Source organism: Chionomys nivalis, chromosome 16 (assembly GCF_950005125.1).
Source record: "Chionomys nivalis chromosome 16, mChiNiv1.1, whole genome shotgun sequence".
Classification (NCBI taxonomy): domain Eukaryota; kingdom Metazoa; phylum Chordata; class Mammalia; order Rodentia; family Cricetidae; genus Chionomys; species Chionomys nivalis.
The window spans coordinates 16,338,369-16,356,474 of NC_080101.1; the positions used below are offsets into that span (position 1 = coordinate 16,338,369).

Consider the following 18,106-nt stretch of genomic DNA (forward strand, 5'->3'; position numbering starts at 1 on the left):
GGTTTTTCTGTATTCAACTTCGACTGACTTAGTGCACGAGCCACTTTGCAGACTGCGGAGCAGAGCAGAAGCTAATTGTCTTAACTCTTTCCTCCAGGTGGAAAATACCAGGTGGGTCTCGGCGGCAAATAAAGACAGCGTGGATGGTAAAACTTGAGCAGCCTGTAGTTTGTCTCTGGAAAGTCATGCAGCACAGCCGACCTTTTTACAAAGCAAACGATCCTTTATCTCTTCGGAAATTCCTCAGTTTTTAAAGAGAATGCTGAAATCTTTCTTTTTTTTCTGATCTCCGATTAGAAAGCTTACCAACAGTCATTGCTGTGGGAGGACTAAGAGTCTAATGGCAGTGCCAGTTTAAAGTAGACACTGTGCCGGGCGATGGTGGTGCACGCCTTTAATCCCAGCACTCGGGAGGCAGAGGCAGGCGGATCTCTGTGAGTTCGAGACCAGCCTGGTCTACAAGAGCTAGTTCCAGGACAGGCTCCAAAGCCATAGAGAAACCCTGTCTTGAAAAACCAAATAAATAAATAAATAAACAAACAAACAAACAAACAAATAAATAAATAAATAAGACACTGTGTTCAGGATGTTCCTCAGCACACACCAAATATCCCAGCGCTCTTAATGCCAGCGGAATCCCAAAGATGCAAGTGTGAATGTACATCCCCTTTGGCAGCCTTAACTGCTCTATGTAAGCTGATTATCTGCAACATTAATTTCAGCAGAAAATATACAGTGGCCTGGTTGAATGCAGGCCTGTGGACTCTCCTTCCTTCTTGTTGAAGCAGGGTAAGGGTCCCTCAAGTGCCCGGTCACATCCCTGCTTAGCATTGTTGCTTCTAACAAGCATCTCACTGGGTAAGGTCATTAGTTACATCTGTCCTATTCCTGCTTCGAAAGGAAAACAGAAGTCACTCCAAAGAATCCTGGAGCAACTCCAGAAGAGGAATGGCTTTTTATTCTAGTCGTGGTATGCATAGCTGACCACACAGTCCTGGATAGTGGATGGAATCCTAAGTATTTCTTACTGGTTTAAAAATAGTTTTGAACTATCTTCAGTATTGATGGAATGACAGGTGCAGAAGACATCAGAACCAAGAGGCTGTTTAAATTCCAGAAACCTAAGCACTGTGTTTTTATCAATGTGGCATTAGAATGTTCATTTTTAGGTTTTTTAACTCTAGGGTTTAAACCTTCTCTTGGGCTGGGGAACTGACTCCGCTGGTAGCCTGTCTGCTTTATAAGCTGCGAGTAAAGAAGGATAAGACTGCGCAGGTCACTCATGTGATCTGCTGTATTTCCGAGTATCAGAACAAGGGCCACAGGAAGGAGCATGCGCATTCTGCATGTGCTGAACAGAACTCTCATCTCTTTCGCTACCACCACAGGTATTAACACAGCGTTTTCCCCAAAGCACTGGAATAATCTTGCACCCGACTGTTATGGGAAATGATTGAATGGAGCTGTCTCCTATGAAATAGTCAGGATTGTTACCAACTCACACAAGTGGAAATTCTGTGACTTCTTTTTCAACTGAGAAGCTGGATGCTAACTTCACTGGATTCTCAGCGTAAACATCTTAGTAACAGAGTAGAGCCCTCAATAAGACCGTTAAGGATCATCAGGTGTGTGGTAACAATGTCATGGTCAACAAAATAGGGATTATTAATTAGTATTAAACATGATAATGTACACTTCAATAAAAATTATGTTCAATAACTGAATTTGTACCAACTGGTTTAATTTTGATACATTAACCAAATTGGGGCAGGGGCATACTGATGAGTAATCAAATTAAAAGTGCCCTTGCAACCTGTACTATCTTATGTGTCTGTATTTTAAAGTACTTCTAGCATGGTCTTTAGCCTGTGAAACAAAACGTTCTTTTAACTTGCAATAAAACTATTGAAGAAAGGTACAACTTGTTAAACAGATATGGACTCTTGCTGCATGAGTCTGGAGATTCCCTCTGCCACTCAAAGTGAGGATCTGCTGCTGTGTGCTTCATTTTCACCCCGCTGCAATCTCTGTAGACATCAGCTCACAGCATTTGTCAAGTCTGATGGTGCAATTAAGAGATAGTCATGCTGATACTCGGGTTACAAGAAGTTTGTCTTCTAAACTAAAAACATTTTTAAAAAGTTTCCCTTACACATATTTATAAAATATACCTTTACACACTGAAAATAAAATTCAAGATGCCTGGGCAGGGGAGGTTGAAGAAACAGGGCAACATGATGTCAACGGCACAAAAGGACAGAACTTACAAATCAAGTGTTCATGTAGAAAACTATTTTATTTAAAATCCCAATCCCCTCCCAGTTACAGGGAGCTTCTTCTTTCTTCTCAATAAACTCTGCTTGCTTGCACTTAAAATTATTTTATTAAAAATGAGGAAATGACAGACACGTACTATATGTTGCAGCTCTTAACAACAAAACTTCACGATTTAAGGTCTTTTTAAATTTAGTGTAAAAGTCTAATCTAATCTGTAAACAGAACCAGAACTTCATAGCTGTTTTTTTTTTTTTTCTAACTTACATAATGTAAAAACCTTGTTCTGTTCTAAGACAGACTGGAAAACCTTGATTGCTAGAAATTAGCTGTCAGTAAAATGTGCACGATGAGTCACTACCATGTATTGGCAGCAGCCAGCTTAACAGTGCAGCACACTTCTTCCGTTTGCTAGAAGAGCCCTTGTACATTTGCAGAGCTTTCCATGCAGAGAAGGCAGACTCCACACTCCTGTCTCCCCAGCAACTAGAGGGCAATGCTGCAGAAGGGGCGAGGCTGGGCCTTTTCCATTGCACAAGCAGATTTGGGAAGGGTAGACAATTAATTTTGTTTTTCCAAAGTATTAAATTGTTAAAAAAAAATTAGGCAAGAGGCTGGAGAGATGGCTTAGACGTCAATAGCACTGGGTGCTCTTCCAGAGGACCTGGGTTCACTTCCCAACTCCCAAATGGGGTGGCTCACAACCACCTGGAACTCCAGTTCCAAGGAGGCTGATGTCTTCTTTGGCACCTACAGGTGTTGCGTGAATGTAACATACATGTATACAGGGGGAAACACATAAAAAAGAAACACACTTCTTATAGACATGAAAAACTGTTGAAAATATTTCTCAAGAGCTTGTTTTCCAATCAGGAAAATATTCCTTATTTGACATTTGTCAGAGAAACACATGGAACAGAGTGACACTGGGGAAATGGCTCAGTCGGGGAAATGCTTGCCTCCTGTTGTAGGTTGATGGAGAAAAGTCCCCCATGGTTCATGTATTCGAAACACTTGGTCCCTAGCTGGTGGCACTTTTGAATGTTAAGACTTGCCAGATGAAGCCTGTCACTGGGGGCAGACTTTGAGTGTCTAGCCTCGATCCAGTTCCCCTTCACTGTGTGCCTCCAGGGAGTGGTGGTCTGATCTCAGCCTGCACTCGCTGCCATGGACACCTAACCCCCTGGAACTACAAGCCCAACAAAACCCTCTTAAGTTGCTTTGGTCACATGGTGTTTTAACACCACAACAGAAGGTAACTAATATAGACGTTGGTACTCAGAACTGAGGTTGCTGTGGAAACAATGTGACAGTTTCTTGGAAGAATTTGGAAGACTGAACTTTGGTTCCAGAAAAGTGGTTGAAGGCTGAGAGCACTGTGAAACAAGACTTCCTGTTTGGAACCTAGGAGACTAGTGCTGCAGGTAATGTAGACAGTAGAGGCCTGGCTTCTATGCTTCAGGGAAAAACAATGTCTCGATTAGCAAACTGGCTTGAGGTCATTTATGTGACCCTTTGACAAAGAATCTGGCTACTTTCTACCCAAGTCCTGAGAACAGACAAGAAGTTGAACTACAAAGTAATGGACTACTTTCTCTGGCTTTAGATCTTTCTAGATAGTGTAACTCTGGCCAAGGAAAACCAGCATGTCTGGCAGAAATACAAAATGTACAGCTTGGAGAAAAAGCACAAGGAAGTCATGTTCTGGAAAAGGCTGTCATTACTAGAGATTAATGTTATCAAGAAGCCTGCTCTAGGGCTGGAGAGATGGTTCAATGGTTAAGAGCATGGGCTGCTCTGGCAAAGGTCCTGAGTTCAATTCCTGGCAACCTCATGGTGGCTTTCAACCATCTATAATGGGATATGATGCCCTCTTAGGCACACATCCAGAGAGCACTCATACCTAAAAAAATACATTTAAAAAACAAAAAAAGGCCGACTTTAAACTGAAACAATAGGAGAGTTGGCCAAGGCAAGACTTCACCCAGACAAACCTCCAATCTGTGAAAGGCAGCCTAAAATAAGGGCTGTTTGTTCCTAGAAAGCAACGTAACAAAAGAGCTGCTGTGGACAAAGGGAATGAAAGCTGGTCGTCTAATTTTGAGGTATTTTCCACATGGTACTAGCTTTAGAGGCATGAAAGAATGAAAAGTTTCTGGATTCTTCCTTCTTGGCTTCAGCAAGCCAAGCAACATGTGGTAGAGATGGAGTTTCTGCAAGAGGGCCATGAAGAGGCCAGTGACTGATGCTGTGGTGGGGAAACCAAAGCTCCAAGCCATCCGCCAAGGAGGCTGCACACAGCAGAATCACATCTGTGTTGCAGGCAGCAATGCTGGAGGGGCAGCCAACCAAAGCCTTTGAAACTAAACACTTAGTGGACACGGAGCTGCAGGATTTGGTGTGTATCATGCTGCTTTTGGTCTTGCTCTGGTTCAGTATTTCCTCACTATGCCCCCCAGTCCTTTTTGGAATGGGAATGGATATTCTGTGCCCTTGTATGGTGGAAGCATGTAACTGCTTTTCTGACTTACAGCGGGACGTAAGAGACTGCACTGAGTCTTAGAAGGGACTTTGAACTTCAGAACTGTAATGACTATAGGAACTTTTGATATTAGATTAGCTGCATTTTGTATGATATGGCTATGGGCCTATAAGCATCATGGGAACAATGTTGTAGATTGGTAAGAAAAAAAATAACACCCATGGACATGTATTTGAACAGTTGGTCTTCAGTTGGTAGAACTTTTAGGACAAGAAATCTAGCTGGGGGAATTACATAACCAGGGACAGTTAATAACCTCACCCTGCTTCCAGTTCATTCTCTGCTTTTTCTGTATGGCGAAGATGTGATCTCTCAGCTTCTTGTTCTTGCTACTGTGCCTCCCCACTAGGATGGACATCAAGTCCTCTGGAACTACAAACCCAAATACTCTTGTGACGTTGCTTTCGGTTACAGTATTTTATCACAGCAACTGAAAAGTAATATATCATGAACACATGAAGACCTGAGTTTGGGTTTTCTGCCCCATATAAAACTTGGCCATGGTGTGTGCACCTTCCAAGACAGAAGGCAGAGGTGATGGGTGTCTCCCTGGAAGTTCATGAGCTAGCTGGTAAAGTTCCAAGTCAAAAAGAGACTGTCTAACAAAAGGTAAAAAAGCATCTGAAGTTGTTTTCTGACATACATATGCAAGTGAACGCCCACAATTGTACTTGCCCCCACACAAAGCAAGTACCTGGGCCAGGCAGATGTAGAGCTGGACTACAAACGGGGACCAAGGCTTGGGATAGTCAGACAAAGGAGGGGAGTTAGGTAAGAGCAGGATTGGGCTGCTCCAGCGGCGGGGTGTGAGGAATGCTTCTCATGCACTGGCTTTCTCCAGGGCACTGATGGTTGGGTCCAGGGAGAGTGAGCATCCTATGCTGTCTCTCCACCTCTAGGCTCATGGTGTGGCTGTGGCATTATTCCGCTTTATCACGACCTCTTCATACTGTTGCTGTGTCAGTAACCCTTCTGTTATGCTCTTACTTTCTTCAAATTTCGGTAACACAACCGCAATGTAGCCTTCGGTGGATGGCTGGGGACAGAGCATTTAGCTTGGTCAAATGACCACTAACCGGCATGCGGACAGGTTATGCTTCCCCACCCTCCCCTACCTTTTCTTGGAGAAGAGACGGCTTATGAAGAATATTTTCATTCACCTCCATCAGCCGACCTCTAACACAGCTAGATATGGTATATTCTTCTCCATCGGAGCAGTATATCTTACACAGAGGTGCAAGTTCTGTTAGAAACTGTGCCCCCTGGGTAACGAGATGAAAAAAGCCAATTAATTGTGTATTTCCATTTCCTTTAATATACCCCTCACTATTAAAACAGTATCCTAGGCTTGGAACTGATGTTTTACAGGAAAATGATTTAAGAGCATAAAACCACTCATATACTTGAACAACCTACTATGTGGTAGGGACCATCAACATAACAACCTACTATGTGCTAGGGACCATCTTTTAATGGGTAGCTTAGTTACAGGCTAAGAATGAATTTTTTTCAATTGCAAACGAGAAATCTATATATGGCTAGGCAAAAAGTAAGTTACAGGATAATTCACTGCAAGCAATAGTATAAAATTCAATATAACATATGGCAGCAATATCCTAGTCTCATTAAGATCCTGTCTTCTGTGGAGTGTGGTGGTTATACACCTTTGATCTCTGCACAGAAGACAGAGCTTGGTGAATCTCTGAGTTAGAGGCCAGCCTGGGTTGTACATCAAATTCCAGGTTAGGCATAGTTACAGAGTGACCTGTCTCAAAACAAAAACCAAAAACTAAAAAGTATCTAAATGATCCCTATCTTTTATGTTAGAAATTAATAGGTAAAAGAACTTCTTTACAGGGTCAACCACTACTCTTTGGAAGGCAGCTATGCTCACCACTATACCACCAATGCATATTACTACGACTTTTTGAAGGAGTGTTTTCCTTTTTCGAGACAGGGTTTCTCTGTGTAACTTTGATGCCTGTCCTGCAACTAGCTCTGGTAGACCAGGCTGGCCTCGAACTCATAGAGATCCTCCTACCTCTGCCTCCCGAGTGCTGGGATTAAAGGTGTGCGCCACCACCACTTGGCTAGGAGTGCTTTTCTAACTAAAAAACAAAACTAGTGGGCTGGGAGATAGCTCAGAAGTTAAGACTATTTATTTACTACCCTTGAACAGGACCCAGGTTTAATTCTCAGCACCCACATGGTAGCTCACAACTACCTGTAACTTTGATCCTAGGGGATCTGACAAGCTCCCCTACCTCTGCAGTTCCTGCACACATATGGCATACATACATACACATGAATAAAAATAAACTCCACAGAACTAACTGAAACACATGCCTTTTAACTATTAGTGCCATATTTTAATCCACAACCTGACAGCACGTATGGTCATTGTTTCAGATACTCTGGGAGGTGGGTATATCGGGGCTGTCTTATCTATGAGCAGGTAAATGAATGTTTCATGCACTGCCCTCTTTTTATGAACTTTTCCTATAGTGAACACAGGCCATTGGAGCCAAGATTCTGTTTTATTTTTGAGAGTTTTGTTATGTAGCCTTATCTAGCTGGTACTTACTATATGGCCTCATACTTCCAACTGTGCTACCTCAGCTACCCAAGAGCTGGGATATCAGGTAAAGGCCTATCTTCCATCTCCTTTCTTTGGGGATAAGAATGTAAACACAGAATCTACTATGATAGACATTATACCCCCAGAACACCTTTTCTTCTTCCTTTTTTTTCAGGGGTGGGTGTTGTTTTTACTGAAAATGATTACACTGAACTGCCAGAAAAAGTCTGGCTCCATTATAGCACAAATATAGGGGAGAAAAATCACAGAATTATAGGAACATACCCGCTTAAATTTCCCAGACACTTTGTTCTGAAGTCTGCTACAGTTGGTACTGATCTGATAGGAGATACTTTTAATAGTTTTGCCACTTTGAAGAACGGGATGAGATCCTGCCAGTGTGATGACGCATATTCTACAAGGAGAAAAGAAGTCAATCCTTCATTGCTGCATGGCTGGAGACACCCTGCTGTAACAGTATCTACTGAGAGACGACTGCCCAACCAGCCTTCACGCAGTTCAATCATCACCTCTCTTGGCTGTGGCTGGAGGCTAAATGTAGCAGGGGGAGTATAAAATGGAAGAGGAGAAAACAGGATTGAATTTTCTTCCCAGAAAAGGAACAGTATTTTGAGTCTTTAGCTAACCCTGAAGTAGCAGAGAAGCAAGGCATGACCATGTCCACAGGCCTCCAGTGAGCCACTCCATAGATCTGGCTCTTCAGTGGTTGGCACAGTAAATGACTGAATAGGACTTGCACCTGCCACTGCACTCTTAAAATACCATCTCAACACAGGAGAAGACTGTTGACAGAGGTTTCTGTCCCACCCAGTCCTGCAGCTGTTCTGTCCCAAAGAAGCACATAGAGGTCTACATTAATCATAAACTTGTTGACCTATTAGCTCAGGCTTCTTATTAACTTTTATACCCTACATTAACCCATAATTTTTGTGTTAGCCACGTGGCTTGGTACCATTCATCATCAAGGCATTCTCATCTTGCTTCCTCTGCGTCTGGATGACAACTCAAAATGAACCTTTCCTCTTCCCAGAATTCTCCTTTTCTGGTCACCCTACCTATACTTCCTGCCTGGCTAACTGGCCAATTAGCATTTTATTAAAACAATACAAGACCACTGTCCCACTGCTATCCTCCCCTTTTCAAAACGAGAACTCTGAATCTAATCTCCTTTGTTCAGCTTTTTCCAGACCATTATTCATAACAATTTGTAACCAACACTCTAAACAAACATAAATATCCATAATCCATATTTAGGAATGTGGGCGTAGTTTTCCAGGCTACTTCCTGCTGATTGGGAGTGTTGATAATCTTATGGGGACCTAAAGAAGATTTAGAATTATGATCAAGTCCTAACTGGAGTATTCTTTGAGGCTTATCATCTCAGCCAGCAGTCTTGAGATTGTTCTGGATGCAGAACTCAAAGGACACTGCAACAGAGGTCCCCTGAAATGCTGGATCATCTGGACCACCCACGCCTATTGGATTCTTCAGGGGGTCTTCCTTGATCAAACGTCATTTTTTTTAAAACCTTTTATTTTTAATTTTTTGAGATTAGGTTTCTCTGTGTATCTCTGGCTGTTCTGGCACTCTGTAGACAAGGTTGTCCTTGAACTCACAGAGATCCACCTGACTCTGTCTCCCAAGTGTTGGGATTAAAGGTGTGTGCCACCACATCCAACTACTCTCTCTCTCTCTTTTAGTTTAAAGACTTTATCCTTTTTCTTTTCCCCCATAAGCCATTTTTAAACTCTCTGTAAACCATTTAGAGTTTTTTTTTTTTAAATCTGAATCTATCTTTACTGTCTATCTCTCTTTTTCTGATCACATGAGTCTTTAATTTGCTAAGTGATATGGCTAGGATTAAAGCTGTGGCTTTGACGGCTGGATCCACCCCATTTTTTAGCTTTCTGAGAGGCTAGCCTCCTGGGGGAGGTACTGAGCAGAGCCATGTTTATTGCCAGAACTCTGTGGAGTTTCAAGATCCTTGCCACCACCAAAAAGCATGCAGTCAGCTATTCATCAACACCATTTAAGTGTTTCGTGGTGGGGCCTTTTAAGAGAGCTGCAAGGTTTTTGCAGCTAAAGCCGAGTCAGAAAATCTCTCTTAAATGAGACATGCTTGCCTCTAGCAAACAGAGCCCACCAGAGAAAATGCTGCTACCAAGAAGTCATGCTTAACTCTGTTCTTTTGTGTCTGGAATTACTTTCCAAGCCTTCTCAGCTTTTAAGTGGATTTAGCTGTCCACATTGGTACTATTCGTTGCCCGAATCTCCTGAATGCTCATATCCAGCTCAAGACTACATTAGGCTAACTACCAGAAGTGCTGGTAACTGAAGAATTCTTGGTTTGCTTACCGGTTGGAGTGCTGTAGTATACAGTGGTCCTCACAGGGTTTTCCTTTAACATCTAGAGGAATAAATGAGTTGCTGGTTCTTGAACTGGTATTTACTATTACCATGTGATTACCCTCTTTGGTTCATGGAGATAGTTCACTGTGAAGCTGGGCCTAATGCTGATGACAGAGGGAAGTAAAGAAAGCTATGGAGTGTTTAAGGGGCCTAATCCAGACAGAATCATTTATGCATTGTTCAGGCAGGTAAGGTTATTAACTCCTCCATCTTGTCCCTTTAAAATGAGTATACCTATTATTTCTATTAGAGAAACATAGTAAGTACCACATTGCTTACATTGTGGTGTTGTTGGGCTGTCTTTTTTTAAAAAAAAAATGATTTATTTACTTTTATTTTACGTGCATTGGTGTTTTTCTTGCACGTATGTCTATGTGAGGCTGTCAGAATCCCCTGGAACTGGAGTTACAGGCAGTTGGAAGCTACCAGGTAGGTGTTGGGAATTGAACTCAGGTCCTCTGAAGAACAGGCAGTGCTCTTAGCGGCTGAGCCATTCCTCCAGTCCCAAGGGTTGTCCTTAAGTTATGCAAAAACCACATTTTGGGAAAATTCAGTCGTGAGGAGGGTTGCTTATGCTAATTTTGGCCCAGTCTTTATCTGTTCGTGTGTGCGTCCACTGTTTTCCTAGAATAAAAAGGCTAAAACAGAGATTGGAGAATTCCCAAACGTGGCATCGATGTTTTCTGGGCATACAGAACAGGACCCCTGGAGAGCCTACTATGAAACGCCAAGTGGACAATATGAGCGGTTTCTTAACACTAGATACTGCTTCTTGAATTTCTCTTAAGGCTCTCTTCAGCGTTAAGGTTTCCTCCCGCCTATCTAGGATTGAGCTCCACAGGCACACAAACAGTAGGCAGCCCAATGCGGGGTTCCTTCGTTTACGTCACACACACCCCCCCCCGCCCCACATTGCCCTGCGCTTCCGACATTGGATGCGCCTACATTAGTTCTCCAACAATACAACCCTGTGTTCCTGGTATTAGGAGGCTCAGGTTAGCACACGGGAGCCTTACACCGGGGAGCAGGAGTCCCCGCGGCATCCCGCCTGGTAGCGCAGAGCTCACCATCATTCCACACTTACCCGCTTTATACCAGCGAGTAAAGTATCGATCCACAAGGGAGGGCGCCGCGGGTTCGGTAGCCATGGCTACCTCTGGCCCTGCCAACCCTCCCTCTCCGCTCTCGAGCTCTTCCATTCTGCGGGTCCAGGCCAGAGGGAGATTAGCCCGCGTGGTAGCGTCGTGCGCATGCGCGCACCTCGTCAGCCTCCTTTCTCTTCCCTTCCCCCCACCAGTCTCTGGCACTCGGGGGACAACGCCCGACTGTGGCACTAATACAACCGGGAGCCGGGGGGCTGAAGGACAGCAGACAATAGTCGTGCACAACCCGACTAGGTTCCCGCTAGCGACAGAAGAGAGGCCCGATCGATCGGCAACGCCTACGTGGTGACGTCACGCCGCCCACGCGCCTCGCTAGTGACGCCGCGCTTGCGCCTGCGCCTGGCTTGCGCAAGCTGACGGGTTTCGCCCATCAGTGGTGCGAGTCTCTGTCGCCTGTGTGCGGTGGCGGATTCCTCCCAAACCCAGTGCGTCGTGAGAGCTCGGGGCCGCAGACCGAGGCGACGGCCTAGTCTTGCGAGGGCGTCTCAGGTGAGCGTTTGCGGGCGATCCCGCCCGAGCCGCTGCGCGCGGCCAGGCCCAGCAAATCCAGGACGGCCCTAGTGCAGGGGCGAGCCACGCATTTCTGCCCGTGCAGAGGCCTGGACCGCCCCTCTCGAGTGTCGGGTGCTTTCTGCACGCTTGTTCCCCGAGGCCATCATGAAGCGCTGGGGGCACAGCTGCCTGGGCTGTGGATCCCCACCCCCAGCTGCATGGATTCCTTGCCGCGTGTAGATAAAACCTCTTTCGGGAATTTGTTAGACCATCATGGAGGCTTCAGCGCCTTGCTGCGGGTCCCTTCTCGCATCTGAGATTTTCTGTGGCGTATTGTATCTCGGGTTTCCTTAGCTAGCGTGCCTAAGCCGTGATTTCTGTGGAGTGATTGCGTAGTCTTTTGTCTTCGGGCCTAACATTTGGCAAATTTTGATGGACGTCGCATAACGGATCGTTGATATTGCGTAAAGGATGCGTTTGTATAATGAGAGCCGTGATGACAACCAGTAAATACCTCAATGTGAAAGAGTGAAAAAGAGGCAATTTTAGCTTGTGGAAACAGGTGACAATAAGTCTCAGGCTAGGATGAGTTGTCACTTGGTAAAAGAATAGCAGATCCTTTGTTTTTTCAGGTTGCATTTCATGTGCTTGTAATGGCCACCTTATGATAACATTAGGAGATACTGAGTTTCATGTTCAGTTTGGATTTGTTTGTTCAGTTACAGCTAGGTATATAGATTTCTCTAATTTTCCTTTTAGTTAGGCATCTAGTATGCCTCCTGTTCTGAACGATTAGCCTGAAGGTGGGTAGAAGAAGAGCAAGGGGAGAAAATGGACCGTGGTCAGACTACCCGGACATGACTGGGGTTATATGATAGGACCCTCAGCACATACGTGGATGGGGAAAAGTTAAATTCATGGAACCAGGGGAGTTGGAGATGGAGGTGCCAGAGGAAGGATATTAACAGCTTATGATCCTGGAAGATACTCTTTTCCTATCTTTGAAAGCATTTAGGAAAGTACAGGGCTATGTTCCTTTGAAAATTAAAGAAGTGAGGATTATGGGGATGACAATTCAGAGAAGTCAGTTTGGATGCTAAAAGGATTGGGGCATTAGGGAGATTAATGGGCTTTCCTTGCATTTCATGCCCACAGAGGCCAGAAGAGGGCATGGGATCTCCTGGAACTGGAGCTGTTGATGGTTGTTAACTGCTGTGTAGGTGCTGGGAATTGAATTCAAATCCTCTGGAAGAGCAGCCAGTACTCATTGACTGTAGACAGAGACTGCTCTTTTGTTCCCGGATGCCCAGACCCGAAATAATCACACAGAAACTATATTAATTACAACATTGCTTGGCCAATAGCTTATACATATTTCTAACTAACTCTTGCATCTTAAATGAATCCATTTCTATTAACCTGTGTATTGCCACTAGGCTCATGGTTTACCAGTAAGGTTCTGACTGGCAATTGGTGTCTTTCTCCTTCAGCAGCTACATGCCGTCTCCTTGACTCCACCTACTCTCTCTATATATCTCTTCCAGCCTGACTATATTCTGCCCTGCTATAGGCTGAAGCAGCTTCTTTATTAACCAATGGTAATAGAACATATTTATAGCATACAGAGAGGAATCCCACATCATCTCCCCTTTTCTGTCTAAATAAAAAGGAAGGTTTTAATTTTTAACATAGTAAAATTATATATAGCAAAACAGGTATCAAGCAAGAATTATAGTTATAATATTTGTATCTATCTTTTATCATAACTAAGTAAAACTATAATTATAACTATTCTTCAGCTCCATCAAAGACCCCAGAAGGATATAATATTACCTAAGTAACAGAAAGTGCATTGTAAGCAACTTCCAAAGTTCTAGAATTGACAGAGACATCTCGCTGCCTGAACCCACAGTTCTTTTGTATTGTTGGGGTATCCATCTTCAGCCTACTGGCCTATAGTATCTGGCAGACTTTTCCATGAAGAAGAAAATTTCAAAGACAGGTCTGCCTAAATTTCAGTCAGTCACTTTCCTCTGTGTCCTGCAGAATGTATGGCAGACTCTTTCATAAAGCAGGAACCCCAAAGGACCATCTTACCTTCTTCGGGCAACTTTAGCAGTCATTTTTCTACAGGTCCTGCATATCCAGTTTATATAGTGTAACATCAAACAGTCCAGGAAAGAGCAGTTTCTTGCCCAAATAGCTAACCAACTCCATAAGGAGCCTCTTCAATGCCCATCATCCTCTTGAAGTAGATTGGTGCTGCCAGGAGCAAATGTGTCTCATTGTCATGAAAAGTCCTAAGTTTTTAAACATTTTAAATGCCATATTCTGCTAGTCGTTGAAAGGTTTGAAGAATAACTATCCATCGGAAATATATCTGTACATCTAGAAAACCTAACTAACATGACTTCAAAATTGACTATTATAGATGACTATTAGCCTGTATTTCTTAATTATGCATTACATTTTTAAATGAGCTGCAGAAACACAATACCTTAATCAAGAGCAGAAAAATACATATAACAAAATTGACCTTCAATTTGTCTCAATAGGGCTGGAGAGATGACTCAGTGGTTAAGAGTATTGCCTGCTCTTCCAAACGTGGTAGCTCATAACCATCTGTAATAAGGTCTGGTGCCCTCTTCTGGCCTGCAGGCATACATGCAAACAGAATATTGTATACATAATAAATAAATATTTTTTAAAAATTGATTTAAAAAAAATCAATGGACCAAGATCTATATCAATGCAAAGTATTCATCTCTATAGCATATTCCCCTTTAAATGTAAGCAAACATTTATAAACAGTTATTTAGGCATTGTTCTTTAGACTACTTTCTGCTGATTTGGGGTGTTGTTACTCAGGTCTTTTAAGGGATATCCTATGTGGTAGGTCCATCTCAGCCAGCAGTCCTGAAGCTGTCGTGGATGTTGGACCTTCTGGGCCATTGTTTCTGGGGGTCTTGTTTGATCAAACCATATAGCCAGTAGGGAATCCACAGCTTTTTATCCTCTGTGGAAACAAAAGCAGAACCTCTTTTCCAGAATATATCCTTAGGCCCAAATTTTGAAGTCAATATTCCTTTATGTTGGTTTAACTTAGCAGCCCCCAGAATCAAATCTCTTTCTGTACTTAGCTCATTCACAGTCAAAAAATTAAAAGAAAACACAATAATATACATAATCCAGACTCTCTGTGTATTCCATCTTTATGTGGCTTACTTTTATTACTCTATTACTTTTTCTTTTTTTAAAGATTTATTATTATTTATACAGTGTTCTGTCTGTATGCTTGCTGGCCACAAGAGGGCACCAAATCTTATTACAGATGGTTGTGAGGCACTGTGTGGTTGCTGGGAATTGAACTCAGGACCTATGGAAGAACAGTCAGTGCTCTTAACCTCTGAGCTATCTGTCTAGCCCCTCTATTACTTTTTCTACACTTTAATAGTTATTATTTTTACTCCTTTAATCTATGACTGTTTGTACTCTTTTATATTATAGCTGTCTATGCTCTTTCTCCTCTCTCTCTCAAGAGTATGTACATTTATCCAACACTGCGACTCATTTAGGAGGCTTTTCCATCTGAATTTGTCTTTATTGCATGCATATCTGTAATTATTTTTTGACCAAGAACGCTTTTTTCTTTTAAATGCTAAGTGGGTATGGCTAGGACCAACTCCGTGGCCCTGCCTGTTGGCTTCACCCAGTCCAACATGGTGGAGGCATGTTCACCGTCTCAGAAAGCATACACATTGCCCCAGCTCAAGGGTCACAGTGGGTCTACTTCGCCATTAAGCAATTGTAACACGCTACTCACAGACCCCCATTTAAGTGCTCAGTCTCCTGAAAGAATCAGAGCTGTTCGTGCAACTAGCACAAACCAGGAAGCCCGCCCCTAAAGAAGCTGCACAGAAGACCTCTCTTAAAGGAGCCATGGAGCTCCTGTTCACCACCAGCAAAGAGAGCCATCCAGCGGGGGGAATGTGGCTACCAAGAAGCTGCGCTAAACTCTTGTATTTTTGTGTCTAGAGTTTTTTCCCAAGCTCTCTCAGGTTTTCTGTGGATGTAGCTGCCCCACCTCGGTGTGCTAATTTGTAACCAGAGACTGCTCATTTGTTCCAGGCTGCCCAGACCCGAGTCACAGAAACTATATTAATTACAACACTGCTTGGCCAATAGCTTCTGCCTATTTCTAGCTAACACTTACATCTTAAATTAACCCATTTCTATTAACCTGTTTACTGCCATGAGATGTGTGGTGTATTGGGAAGGTTCTGACTGGCAACTGGTATCTTTTTCCTTTGGCAGCTACATGGCGTCTCCTTGACTCTGCTTGCTTCCTTTATATATCTTTTCCAGCCTGGCTATATTCTGCCCTGCTATAGGCCAAAGCAGCTTCTTTATTAACCAATAGTAATAGAACATAGCATACAGAGGGGAATACCACATCAATTAACCTTTCAGCCTTCTTTCCAGACCTGAACTCAGTGATTTTTAAAAACTCAAATTGTGCTGGGTGATGGTGGTGCACGCCGTTAATCCCAGCACTCAGGAAGCAGAGACAGGTGGATCTCTGTGAGTTTGAGGCCAGCCTGGTCTACAGAGCAAGTTCCAGGACAGTCTCTAAAGCTACAGAAAAAGCCTGTCTCAAGAAAGCAAAGAAAAAAAAAGTTCAAATTGTTTTGCTGTGTTCATCTGTTGGAGTCCAATCAGAAAAGTAGAGACCATAGAGTATTATGAAGGATTTATTCAGCAGGATTTATTATGAAGAATTAATTAAATAACTATTGGAGAAAGAAAAAGTGAAGGGAACGCTGAATTTAGAAGGCTGAGGGAAGCCTTCAGCATGTGCCATCATCAGGACCTAACTCTTGGGAGAATGTCCCTGTAATACTAGTATTCAAACTCAGGAACTCCAGATGAGGCCTGGGGCTGGATTTCTGTGTCTGGACATGTAGCATACTTGATTATTGCTCCTGCCTCAGGGATGGCAGTGATGAGGCTGGCTCTGCTCGTACCAGAGACAGGGACCCAGGGTCTCTGTAAACGTGAAGGATAATTGGTGGGAAGGTAGTCACAGTTACAGACGGATAATGGGGAGAAGTGAGTCCTATTAATTTGCTATAGAATCCATATCCTGGATTCTTTGGACGCAGGGCAGCATAGATTTTGATGATTAGAATCCAAGTTCATGGAGAGGGATATGGAATATGATGATTTGATCATGGCAACAGTAATAGTCTATACTGTGGTTATCATTTGATTATGTCTCCAGATTTGACATATAATTTAATATCCACTTAAGCCGTGTGTAAAGCTGGTCCCTCTAGGATGAGAGTGTGATTGTGTATGTGCTGGTGTGTTCGTGTGAACAGTAAGTACCCTGTTACTATAATGACCACACCTCTACTCCATGGATCATGCTTGAGATGAGTATGGCCATTTATCACTTTAAGGTCACTCTTTCTTGTAGGCATTCATGTTTCATCAAGGGATATTTGTTTTTCTTCAGAAATTGCTTCATCATGAGAAATCTGAAGTTGTTCCGCATTCTGGAATTTAGGGATATTCCAGCACGAGGGAAACCTCAGTGTTTCTGTCTCCGAACTGAACGGGGGACAGTGCTCATTGGCTCCGAATGTGGGCTGATTGAAGTGGATCCTGAGCAAAGAGAAGTAAGTCACCCAAGAAGATGCCAGCTCCTGGCTTGGCCTGTGCTTGTTTTCTTCTCCCCGCTAGTCCCCCTCTGTATCCAAAGTAATTCGCGGATTCCTGCGTAGTTGACCTCATTGCTTTTTGTAGAAGGCTTACTAGATAGAACTTAAATAGTAGCCAACTTTGAACTCTGCTGATCTTGTAAGACAAGCTGGCAAAACCTTATAGATAGAACTTAAATAGTAGCCAACTTTGAACTCTGCTGATCTTGTAAGACAAGCTGGCAAAACCTTATAGTTTATATGTGGGTCACCTCACATTTTGCCCTGCCTACTGTGAATTTGCATTATAATAGTGATCAATTAGGAATGCACATGAATATTGTCCATGGGCCTTTTACATTTTATTTTTTTTGTGGTGCTGGGATTTGAAATCCCATACCCCAGACTTGCAGCCTTTTAAGCATGTTTAGGCTTCTAACCCAGATGGACTAAAATCCCAGTTCTTAGTGCTTGAACTGACTGTGGATATTTCTGAAAATTGTAAGCTAATTTCAATGTTTCCTTGATTATTTGTTGCTACTCATGTGTTTTATTTAGGTGAATTATTGTCTTTGCCCGCATTGTAGAAATCTTAGGAAACTGTATTTAGGGGGTTAGGCATGTAGCCCAATGGTAGAGGCCCTGGATTTGATCTCTCCATTGACAAAAAAAAAGTGCATAAAGAGTATAGTCATGACCTGGAGAGATGTCTTGTTTCAGAGGTTGAGAGCACTGGCTGCTCTTCCAAAGGACCTGGGTTCAGTTCCCAGCACCCATGTAGCAGTTCACAACGTAAATCTAGTTCCAGGGGATCTCACACTGTCATACAGATATACATACAGGCAAAGTCCAATGTACATTAAATAAATAAATAAGTATTTTTAAAAGGGGCATAGTAATTAGCTTTATTTTTTGTTGGATATTT

The 18,106-nt window shown here is 43.0% G+C and overlaps 3 protein-coding genes across 3 annotated transcripts in view; 2 read left to right on the forward strand and 1 right to left on the reverse strand.

Annotated features, from left to right (window-relative positions):
• The window catches only part of Ctnnal1 (catenin alpha like 1), a 50,321-nt gene extending 48,597 nt beyond the window's left edge, over window positions 1-1,724 (forward strand). Inside the window, exon 19 of the mRNA XM_057790494.1 lies at window positions 98-1,724. Coding sequence (XP_057646477.1) covers window positions 98-157 — 60 coding nt within the window. The 3' untranslated portion in view covers window positions 158-1,724. The remainder of the gene's footprint in view (window positions 1-97) is intronic.
• A 551-nt stretch (window positions 1,725-2,275) lies between these two features.
• On the reverse strand, window positions 2,276-11,210 carry Abitram (actin binding transcription modulator). Its single transcript, XM_057790495.1, has 5 exons — window positions 10,909-11,210; window positions 9,771-9,822; window positions 7,680-7,809; window positions 5,932-6,078; window positions 2,276-5,852 (listed from the first exon to the last, which is right to left on the reverse strand). Exons 1-5 carry the CDS (start codon window positions 11,021-11,023, stop codon window positions 5,718-5,720), a joined length of 579 nt encoding a protein of 192 aa, XP_057646478.1. The 5' UTR covers window positions 11,024-11,210; the 3' UTR covers window positions 2,276-5,717.
• A 129-nt stretch (window positions 11,211-11,339) lies between these two features.
• Window positions 11,340-18,106, forward strand: part of Elp1 (elongator acetyltransferase complex subunit 1) — a 58,426-nt gene continuing 51,659 nt past the window's right edge. Inside the window, exons 1-2 of the mRNA XM_057790493.1 lie at window positions 11,340-11,476; window positions 16,998-17,160. Of these exons, the coding sequence (XP_057646476.1) occupies window positions 17,011-17,160 (150 nt within the window). The 5' untranslated portion in view covers window positions 11,340-11,476; window positions 16,998-17,010. The remainder of the gene's footprint in view (window positions 11,477-16,997; window positions 17,161-18,106) is intronic.

Bases quoted from the DNA above. Each gene is read 5' to 3' on its own strand.
- Abitram (XM_057790495.1), bottom strand. From the start codon at position 11,023: ATGGAAGAGCTCGAGAGCGGAGAGGGAGGGTTGGCAGGGCCAGAGGTA. The intron at 7,810-9,770 runs GTAAGCAAACCA...TTCTCCTTGTAG, and splicing joins ATACTACAGCACTCCAACCG to AATATGCGTCATCACACTGG. The intron at 6,079-7,679 runs GTATGTTCCTAT...CTCGTTACCCAG, and splicing joins TGTCTGGGAAATTTAAGCGG to GGGGCACAGTTTCTAACAGA.